The sequence below is a fragment of the Onychostoma macrolepis genome, chromosome 15, assembly GCF_012432095.1.
Source record: "Onychostoma macrolepis isolate SWU-2019 chromosome 15, ASM1243209v1, whole genome shotgun sequence".
NCBI lineage: Eukaryota > Metazoa > Chordata > Actinopteri > Cypriniformes > Cyprinidae > Onychostoma > Onychostoma macrolepis.
Window position 1 is genome coordinate 12,326,610 of NC_081169.1, and position 10,927 is coordinate 12,337,536.

The 10,927-nt window shown below is 38.4% G+C and overlaps 2 protein-coding genes across 2 annotated transcripts in view; one reads left to right on the forward strand and one right to left on the reverse strand.

The window, feature by feature from the left end:
* Positions 1–8,518, forward strand: part of clptm1 (CLPTM1 regulator of GABA type A receptor forward trafficking) — a 10,232-nt gene extending 1,714 nt beyond the window's left edge. Inside the window, exons 2-14 of the mRNA XM_058745246.1 lie at positions 988–1,118; positions 1,809–1,932; positions 2,082–2,240; positions 2,421–2,538; positions 2,717–2,802; positions 2,994–3,114; positions 3,227–3,471; positions 4,312–4,405; positions 4,503–4,693; positions 4,798–4,893; positions 5,002–5,137; positions 6,201–6,368; positions 6,459–8,518. Coding sequence (XP_058601229.1) covers positions 988–1,118; positions 1,809–1,932; positions 2,082–2,240; positions 2,421–2,538; positions 2,717–2,802; positions 2,994–3,114; positions 3,227–3,471; positions 4,312–4,405; positions 4,503–4,693; positions 4,798–4,893; positions 5,002–5,137; positions 6,201–6,368; positions 6,459–6,637 — 1,848 coding nt within the window. The 3' untranslated portion in view covers positions 6,638–8,518. The remainder of the gene's footprint in view (positions 1–987; positions 1,119–1,808; positions 1,933–2,081; positions 2,241–2,420; positions 2,539–2,716; positions 2,803–2,993; positions 3,115–3,226; positions 3,472–4,311; positions 4,406–4,502; positions 4,694–4,797; positions 4,894–5,001; positions 5,138–6,200; positions 6,369–6,458) is intronic.
* A 134-nt stretch (positions 8,519–8,652) lies between these two features.
* mos (v-mos Moloney murine sarcoma viral oncogene homolog) lies at positions 8,653–10,280 on the reverse strand. Its single transcript, XM_058745247.1, has one exon. It carries the CDS (start codon positions 9,949–9,951, stop codon positions 8,962–8,964), a length of 990 nt encoding a protein of 329 aa, XP_058601230.1. The 5' UTR covers positions 9,952–10,280; the 3' UTR covers positions 8,653–8,961.
* Positions 10,281–10,927: the final 647 nt, after the last annotated feature.

Genomic DNA, 10,927 nt, shown 5'->3' on the forward strand with positions numbered 1-10,927 from the left:
TTCGCATGTTGTTGCATACATACCACAATTTATAAGTTTGTTGATATGTTACTGTATTCTATATTTTTTGGCCTTATGTTTTGATCCCATTCCCGATCTTGGTAACAGGCCTTTTTGGACCTATTGTTATCTCAGAGCTGTTATCTCTAATCTTTAGACATCTGGATTGTATCAGAATCATTGTAAATCAGATCCCCGTCTTCTGCTTCCATTTAGTTGACCTAAATCCAGTCAGAAGTAATTCCATGCTCAAAAAGATTTAAGTTTAATATGTACCCTGTTCAGTAGTGTCAAATCTAAATAATTTTCCCAGGCAAATTGCTTTTAGCTGATCACCAATTAAAAGAACTGGAACAAGATAGAACAGTTGCAAAGCTAGATGAAAGCTCCAGTAGTCACTTTATGAGCTTGTGAAAATAAATTTGTAAATCATATTATCTTTGTTTCTAGGTCGTAGTTGAACCTGGTCACGTTTTGTTTTTTGTTAGACTGAGTCAATGGCAGGCTTCTATCAGACATTCTCATCTGCCTCTCTTCTCAGACCTGAACTGATGTCTGTCTGTCTGAGAAATTATTTGGAATTATTTTTTTTTGGGGGGGGGGAAGCACCCATTTGAATGTATAGTGCAGTTGGGGGTTTTGAGATGTGTTTTTGTAAATATGACATTTAGCAATAAAATATCTGTTTTTGTGAGCACTTTATTTCCTGTTTTGTCAGCACAGGTTTTTAGATGGCATCCTTCCAAGACCTGTCAGATTGGGTTATCAAAAATAAATGCAATCATGTAAAGTTATAGTTGTTATATTTGCCTTCTTTTTTCTGCTTGGTTAATTATAATTGAAAATCTAAATACAAAGCAAAAAGAAATCAACCTGTGGCTAAAAAAAAGATCAGAGTTCTGAAACTGATCTGTTTCATCTTTATACCATCGTGAATACTAGATCTTTATATATAGTAATTTTGTTTATCACACATGTTCTGTGCAGGTGAGCAGTAATGGGGCAGCTGCCTCAGATCAGGTAGCTCAGACAGATGCGACTGCACTGGACCCCCAACAACAGCAACAACAGCAACAGCAGCCCAATGCCTGGCAGGTGATTAAAGGTGTCCTCTTCAGGTGAGTCCTTAATGTTGTGCACCTAAAGGATTGTTTAACTCTATAATTGTTTTTTCTTTGTTTTCATATGTAACCTTCTGCACTTAAGTCTTTATTTGACAGAGGTGGTTTGTTTTTGACCATTGTAAAACTCAGTGACTTATTATAGATCATTTGGTATAGTGTTTGAGCTAGGTTTGCTGTTTTTCAGTGCATTTGAATGACATCTCCAGGGTTTCTGTAGTATCAAAATAGGTTTGAGAATTGTCAACTTTGGCTGGAATTGCCTTCTGAAGTTTTGATATTGTAACAACCCCAGTATGAACCCTAAGGATCTGTATTACTCAACAGACATCCTGCGAGAGGAAAGCAACTCAACTCTTGAGCTGTTCTGGGTGCTCTAATTGATGTCAGGGGGTTTTATGTTAACTTATGTTAACATTTCATACTTATGCAATATATAGCTTATTGTCACAAAGTAATTACCTTCTCCAGTAATATTTCTATAAATTCACTTTACTCATATTTAAGGTGGGCTGCTAGAGGCTGTTTTTCACAAAAAGAAAGAAACAAACTTTTTTTAATCTGTCTCGTACCATAGATGATAGTGCAAGGCAACAGTATTGCATCATGAGTTTTGGGATTATGTTTTCTGAATATCATGGGGTGAAGTCTAAAGTGAGTCTGCTCTTGTGTTTGTGTATCACCCAGGATTTTTATCATCTGGGCTATAAGTAGCTGGTTCCGCAGAGGTCCATCAACTCCAGATCCCAACACTCCCGCTGGAGCTCCGCGAGTGCCCAGCCGAAACCTTTTCCCCAAGGACACCCTTATGGTATTCATAATCCAGATCTTTCCCATCTTTCTTTTTTATATATATATATATGACATAATCAGGATATCTACTCAAGCATATAACCAAATTCTCAGGAAGATCTGGTTTGTAGCTGCTTTGATAATTCTCTATTACCTGTCTCTTCACAGGATTTATATGTATATATCTCTGAGAATGAGATATTTACAGATTTTAACAATACAGAAGCGCTGTTCTGGTATCAGCAAGATCTGGTTTATGGAGATTGGACCACAGGGGAGTCGGGAGATGGTTGCTATGAGCATTACCAAGAGCTGGACCTCTCTGAGGTTGGACGCAAAACTTTCTATAAATGTGAATGGAATAGATATGTGACGTGCATGGTTTTGTAAGAAGTAACATTGATTTTTGATCGTACATGTTTAGTGGCACTGTCGAAATCCAAGAATACACTTTTTTTTTTTTTTTGGCATGATTTGCTGATAGTCCACCTCTGTTTGTTCGTACAGAGTTTGAAGCAGAACGGTTCTATATATATCCACCTTTACTTCACCAAGAGTGGCTTCCACCCAGACCCCAAACGCAAGGGCCAGTACCGCAGGCTGTCCACGGTCCATGCCACTCGAAGTGAGCGTGTCCAGTTTTTGGTTGTATTACTTGTTCTCTCATTCACCTCTGTGATATTAGTGTTTTTGCTGCTCACACGTTTGGCTGTGTCAGCAGGCCTAAAATAACACATTATCAGTGCATGGGTGAACCCTCTTTAAAGCCTAGAGCCTGTTTTCACATGCTTCCTGATCAACAGTGCTCAACAAGTACAAGAGGAGGAAGTTCCTCAAGACCAAGAACCTGTTGACGGGAGAAACCGAAGCTGATCCAGAAATGATCAAGGTAAGTTGTTGGAAAAAAAAAAGCTATTTGAGATTTGCATCATTGAAATAAGTTAATCCATATTGATCTTGATTTGTCTGCCATCATCTTCCCCATGGCACTCATTCCTGTGCATTCAGGGATTTCCTTTTTAATGAAGGACATGTATGTTGTGATGTTTCTAAAGTTTTGTTATGTTTGTACTTTCCCAGCGAGCTGAGAGTCATGGGCCTGTGGAGATCATATCCCACTGGCATCCCAACATCACTATCAACATCGTAGACGATCACACAGCTTGGGTGAAAGGCTCTGTCCCCCCACCTCTTGACCAGCGTAGGTGTTTTTTTTGTTTTGGTGCTAAACTTCTTATGTTTTTGAAACTACTTAAGCCTTAGATGAATCTCGAATCACCCCTGGTTAACCTGAGCACTTTTGTTCTTCTCAGATGTAAAGTTTGATGCAGTGAGCGGAGACTATTATCCCATTGTTTATTTCAATGACTACTGGAACCTGCAGAAGGACTATTACCCCATAAACGATACCCTGCAGAGTCTGCCCCTCCGGCTCACCTACTGCCCCCTCTCTTTGTGGCGCTGGCAGTTATATGCCGCCCAGAGTGCCCGCTCCCCCTGGAACTTCCTGGGAGAGGACACTTACGAGCAGTCAGATGAGGACCAGGATTCTGTTAAGGTTTGTACTGCACTCAAGAAAATATTTTTATGGGTTTAGAGATCCAAGTGAGGGACCATTTCTTTACCATTAAACTGTTTGAGGGTCAAAAATGTTTATAGAAGATAAATATTACTATATGGATAATTGGTTTTAATTATCTTTAATTATTTAATTTAATTATAGTTATTTTATAACTTAGATTTTTTTTTTAACATTTTGTAAGTACAGATAAGTGACACCATTTGTTGTGTATAAAAAAAAAAAAATAGTACCCTATAATGCAATTACATTATGATTATTATACTGTAGCTTATTTATGTAAAGTATTGTTTGCAAAATAACTTTTTTTTACTACTTTTTTTATAGCCATTCATTCTTAAGTTAGCAAAGCAATATTTTAAATAGTCCAAAATAAATAAAATAATTAGGTAATTTAAACAATTTAGGAAAAACATTGACAATGTTAATGATAAAATTATTGTTAGAATATTTTGCAGATTAATAAAACGTTGATAGTGCATATTTTCGTTTCACTGTCTGATAGATTTAGCTGTTGTGGTAAAATGCAGAAGTAAAATTTGTTTTGGTTATTGGAACACTTAAAATATTAGTAGAAAAATCTGTAATGGTTGTAAAAAGAAAAAAGTGTTCAGTAATGCTCAGGTAGTATTTTCAAATTGAAATGAGTAGACGCTTAGACACGAAACGGTCACAACTTGGCAAGCAGATAATCATCTGAGCCTAAATCATGATGATTAATTAGTGATGTAATGTTAAGATTACAAGCAATGTAACTACTTTGAGAAACACCGTTAAAATGTCTTGTTAAAAAAAAAAACTTGCTTATTGTCTCAACAGGTGGCTCTACTTGAGACCAACCCCTACCTTCTGGGACTGACCATCGTTGTTTCCATCGTCCACAGCATTTTTGAGTTCTTGGCCTTCAAAAATGGTAAATAAATACTGATGTGTGTGTGTGGTAATTGATCGAGACTTGTGGGTTCTGGTGTCTGAGCTGCGTGGCGTCTCTCATTTCACTTTCTCTGCAGATATCCAGTTCTGGAACAGCCGTCAGTCTCTGGAGGGGCTGTCTGTGCGCTCCATCATATTCGGGGTGTTCCAGTCTCTGGTAGTGCTGCTCTATATCCTGGACAACGAGACCAATTTTGTCGTCCAAGTCAGCGTATTCATCGGCCTGCTCATCGACTTCTGGAAGATTACCAAAGTCATGGACGTCAGGGTGAGATGATGCCACTGCCAGGCATTTTGGATGACTTTAGTTGAATGGCTAGGTTTGAATTCTTCTTGATGTTGATTCTTGTTTTTTTTTTTTTTTTTTCCTAGCTGGACAGAGAGAACAGGATTGCTGGAATTGTCCCACGATTGATATTCAAAGACAAGTCCACATATGTGGAGTCTTCAACAAAAATCTATGATGACGTAAGAGACCTTTTAGCTGCAATTTACAGGTGATTCATCAGATACACGTAATTTATTCAAAGTTTATGAGAAATGCCTGTTTTTTTTGTTTTTGTTTTATTTCCCCAGATGGCTTTTAAGTATCTGTCCTGGCTGTTGTACCCTCTCTTTGGGTGCTATGCAATTTATAGCTTATTATATGTGGAACACAAAGGCTGGTACTCTTGGGTGCTCAGTATGCTTTATGGGTTCTTGTTAACCTTCGGTAAGTGTAACTTCACTTCATGTTTGCAGTGGCTGCATTATGATAAACATAAAAATGCTCAGAGTCTGTGGCAAATTAAAATCAGCGACTAGATGCTTGAGGAAAAACTCACAAAGGGCAATTCCACTTTTTCACCTTGAAGGCCCGAAGGATTTTCTACAGTTTTATAAATAGAAAAAAGAGAGAGCGCTGTCCACAAGGACACACTGTCACGTGTGAAATCCAGTCGTTAGCCTGAGGGGCGTGAATGCGTGTTGACACACATTCATATTTAATGGATTTTAAAGTGAAAGTAACAAGACAATTTTTAGTTTTAACCCTCAGATATAGCTTTATGCCATGTTCTGAGTTAGTTTATACTTTACATTTATGCAATTGGGCAGATGCTTTTATCAGGGCTTCTGTGGGTCTTTGTCTTAAATACCCCAGGATTTACTCCCCATCATATTCTCACTGGAGCTTACGCTACACCTACGTCATTTGCTGGAACGCCACTCTCTCGTGAACACGTGTCTGACAGTTACCGGAAGCTAGAGATTATTATTTTCTTCTTGGAAGATAGTCTTTCTTACACAAACATATCACTTTGTTTCAGTTTAAAAAATGACAATGTCTGTCATTCAGAAATATTTTGTCAAATCACTGTCTACCACTCATTCAAATGATTTAGAGATCCTTCACAATGGTTAACTAATGCTTTAATAAGAATACTGACAGCATGCTTTCTTTGCCTGAGCTTTTAGACCATTTGGATGGTAAAAAAACATCTTAAATTTATTTAAACACAGCCGTTAGAGCACCAAACATTTTAGCTTCCCACCAGGAGCATTGCAGTTTTCCATTGACACGTGACATTAAAAGTGGTATCTAGTGGAATCTCAAGACCCCCGAGTGAGTCTTCAAGACAGACTAGTTGGTCAGGTGTCCCGCTGATTTTAAATTGTTGTTTCACACATCCTTATTACTTTTTATTAGTTCTTATGACATGTCCAACTGTTAAAAAAAAATAAAAATCCATCCATTTGCCATGTTTTGAATTATAAATGCTTTGTTTTTCCTAAAGGGTTCATCACCATGACACCGCAGCTCTTCATCAACTACAAGATGAAGTCAGTAGCCCATCTTCCCTGGAGGATGCTCACCTACAAGGCCCTGAATACCTTTATAGATGACTTGTTTGCCTTCGTCATCAAGATGCCAATGATGTACAGAATAGGTTGTCTCAGAGATGGTACGTGCTTATACTTTGAATTTCTCAATATGATTGCTTCGGTGTAGTGTCATGTTAGTATTAATTGAATGTACCACCATTTCTCCACAGATGTGGTCTTCTTCATCTATCTGTATCAGCGCTGGATTTACAGAGTGGATCCCAACCGTGTGAATGAGTTCGGCACCAGCGGAGTGGACCGGAGCAAGGACAGCCCAGCCCAGCCAGCAGCTGCTGACACAACCCCTGCCATCACAGATAAATCAGAGGGGGAGAAGAAGAATGATTAACCCCTTTTAACCCCCTCCCTTGCCCTCTGGTCTTGTGAAGGTGTGATAAGGCATCTTCAAGGCTGAGTTTATGTTTAATTGTCAGGGAAGGGAACTGGATTAATGGTATTACGTAAAAGACTGCAGGTAAAAAAAAGTTCAGTTCAGTTCAGCGTTCCTCATTTGTGTGGGATCCACAGGAAAAATATATATATATTTAATGTAGACTTCCTAAAATCATTCTTTTTCAATCTCCCATATTTTTGCAGTCAAAGTGAAGTAAAATGTGATGTACTGTATTGTATATTTTTGGGTTGGTAACACTAATAATTTGAAGGGTTAGGTGGTTCCGTAATTAAATCCTATTGGCTGGAGTGAATAGGGCGATTGCAGTACATATCATTTTGTTTTTTGAAGTACAAGAGCGAGGAAAAGGGGCTCAACGCAGCCTTGCTGTTCTCCTGATTCTGTGTACTTGTTTTCTGTTCATTCCATGTGTGAAGGGGTACCAGGAAGCAGTAGTGTAGGATGGAGGTGGCCGAGAAAAAAAAAAAAGTCAATTCTGTTCAAATGCTACCCGTGTGTGAGACAGAGACTTTTCACGTTTTTAAAACAAGAATTGATGTTGCAAACTTGAACAAAAAATAAATAAATAACAGCCTTGTAGGTATTAATATATAATTATATTAATAATATTAATAACTATGATTGATTTTTTTTAGCCTCTGAATTTTTTTTTTGTATGTTCTAAAACTGTACAGCATCTCCGCTTGTAAAACTTAATCATGCTGAACGTCAACTTGTCTAGCATTAACTGAATTGCCAGTCCTCTCACTGAGAACTAGTTTCATTACATTCACACTCCACGGCTGGACCACCATGTGTCACATCCGGTTCGGCTCGACACGTCGACAGTCCAAGAATGCGTGAGATGAAATGCCTGGTTTGTCTTTTTTTTTTTTTTTTTTGGTGCCGTACTTCTGAATTGATTGGGCTTTTTCTTTTTTTTTTTTTTGGTACGTTCCAAAATTTGATCACTCATGTTTATAGTAAAGCATAAGTGCAGTTTAAATTGGACATTGTCTTATTCATGTCTCAAGAGTTGTGCATTTGCATATTTGACTTTTTAAAGGTATGATATTGGGCTCTCAAAAAAATACGAAAAGAAAATGGTAAATTTTGCAAAGATTTTAAACCAAAACCACTTAATGAACCAAGGGAAAAGTTTAACATTTGATTACATCATATGAAGTGCGTACTTGTTCCTCTGGTTTAGCACAAATCTCTCTGCCTTAAAAATGTTTAGAGATTTTTATGATCATAACTACTTTTTTAAAAATATTTAAATAGTAATAAATATGAAATTATATATTAATATTAAAATAGTAATAGGAGAATTGCTTGAACAGGTTGGTTTTGGTAAGAAATAAAAACGTGGGCCATGAAAAAGAAAAGATTGATTTCTAGGTAATGTTTAGACTTTTGGGGGTCTAAAATGTATAGAAGATAACTTTTCTCTACAACCATTTCTGTAAGGCTTTGTCATAATTTTGGATGATACACATTGAGTCACCAATCTACATTTATCTTCACTATCATGTCTTCTGCCTTTACACCTACTCTACGATATAACCGAAAAATGGTCAATGGAGCTGCAGAAAGCAAATTATTTTGTATGGTGCTGTGATCATATTCACAAATGTAATCAGGTTAAAATGCACAAAATGCATATTTTTATGTTGTGCTGACATCTAGCGGCGTACATGCAGCATTACGCAAAGGTTTTCAGTCACCGATGTCATAAGAAATGCTCTGTTCACACACTATTTGTCATAATTCATTTATTCTGCGATCAAAGTTGTCCGATAAAGCAGTTTCCGAAATAAAGTGAATAAAATTCAACTGCTTAAAATGGCGGCCCCTATTAAGGCGACCCGCTCCATGTAAAATTAGTCGCCATACATCATAATTGTCAAACATTTTGCTCTTTCCTACGTGGGTAAAACGTGCTTAATTACAAGCAAAATAACTTTTAACAACGTTTAATTACTAATAAAATATCAAAGTAAAACGAATGTAGGCCTACTAATTTAGTTTAACTTCTCTTTTAGGCGTTGTAAATTAAATATGAAGCAAATATCAACTACATAAATACATTAATTCAGAAATATTATAAAATAACACAAAAAGGCCCGCTTTAAACAAGAAAATATTTAATTAAAGATCTTTTGACATTTAAAATAATTTTGCTTAACAATAAAAAGGTTACACAATTAAACTTACAATAAAAAAACATTTCAAAATGAAGATATTTTCTGAGTCTGGATGGTCCATGTGGTGCAAATTCACAATAAAATGGAAAGTTGATTAAGGAGCTGGTCTGCGGTGGGTCGGATGCTGGGGTCGCCGTCCCAACACAAACCGATCAGTTTTTGACACTTCAGTCCAAGAGAAGTCTGGATAAAAACATCTCTAGTGATGGAAGGGCGCAGATTATACGCCACGACGGCGTACAGAATATACTGTCTGTCCCCCTCATACGGCGGCTCTCGGGTGAGCAGCTGCCACATCGTGATGCCAAACGAATAAATGTCTGCGCGCGGAGAAACCTCCTCTCCCTTCAGCAGCTCAGGCGCGCGGTGCGTAAACGTGCCACCGATTTCACTCAGGTGCGTCACGGTGTCGCTTTTACTCGATAGTTTGAAAGAACACCCAAAATCTGCCAGCTTACAAACACCCTGTTCTGATACCAAAACATTGGCAGGTTTTAAATCCAAGTGAACTATGTTGTGCGCGTGCAAATGCTGGAGCGCACGCGCGATGTCCACTGAATATCGCACGCATTTGTCCATAGGCAACGGGTCTGCGAGTCCGTAGATGACCTGCTGTAGGTTTAGGGCGCCGCCGAAGTCCATTACAATCGTCCCGATGTTGTCTTTGGTGCTGAGGTGCGCGGGAGTGCACGTGGTGGCTGCGATCACGCGCACAATGTTTTGGTGGCGCAGGTGCGCTGCATTGAGTTCCGCCCAAAAACTTTGCCTCGAAGCCAGTTTGTTTTTCACACATCTCACTTTCTTCACAGCAACAGTCTCGTCAAAGTATGTGCCTTTGAACACCGTACCGAATCCACCGCTGCCGATGGGCTCCAGAGCCTGCAGCTCTCGCCAGTGGATCACAGAGGACCAAAGTCTGTGCGCAATTTTACCGTGAAACGCGTTTATGGGCACACGCAGAGTAGATCCACTCACTGTTTTGGATATTGGGCTGCTGCACGCGCCAAACTCCAGCCCAAAATCCTTCGGCAGCAGTCGGGTGATGGGGATTGGTGACGGCATGGTGCATGGTAACCGTGAACGCAAGTGCTGTTTGCTAAATTTGGGGCTCTGCTTCTCGTGGGAGAATTCACGTGATCATTTTATGCACGTGTTGTCATATGACCTTCACGCGCCGAGCGAAAATGTCAATGATTTAATTTGTATATTCTATGAAACTACTCGGGTGTGTAGGCGATATATTTGCATAGGGCTACCTTTTAAATGAAACAATTTGCGGCTCAGACTTTTCTACCTTATAGTGCTGTTTTAACAAATACTGACGCAATGATGAAAACAACAAGCTCAATGTGCCCCTCATCACATTAGTCGTTGTTATTCTACAATATTTAAACTAGAGGTCATGTGACTATCAACTCTTTCACTGTCAGAGCTACTACTTGGAAGTTATATATTAATATTTAATACATTATATATATATATATATATATATATATATATATGTGTGTGTGTGTGTGTACACACAGGTGCATCTCAATAAATTAGAATGTTGTGGAAAAGTTCATTTATTTCAGTAATTCAACTCAAATTGTGAAACTCGTGTATAAATAAATTCAATGCACACAGACTGAAGTAGTTTAAGTCTTTGGTTCTTTTAATTGTGATGATTTGGGCTCACATTTAACAAAAACCCACCAATTCACTATCTCAACAAATTAGAATACTTCATAAGACCAATAAAAAAACATTTTTAATGAATTGTTGGCCTTCTGGAAAGTATGTTCATTTACTGTATATGTACTCAATACTTGGTAGGGGCTCCTTTTGCTTTAATTACTGCCTCAATTCGGCGTGGCATGGAGGTGATCAGTTTGTGGCACTGCTGAGGTGGTATGGAAGCCCAGGTTTCTTTGACAGTGGCCTTCAGCTCATCTGCATTTTTTGGTCTCTTGTTTCTCATTTTCCTCTTGACATAGATTCTCTATGGGGTTCAGGTCTGGTGAGTTTGCTGGCCAGTCAAGCACACCAACGCCATGGT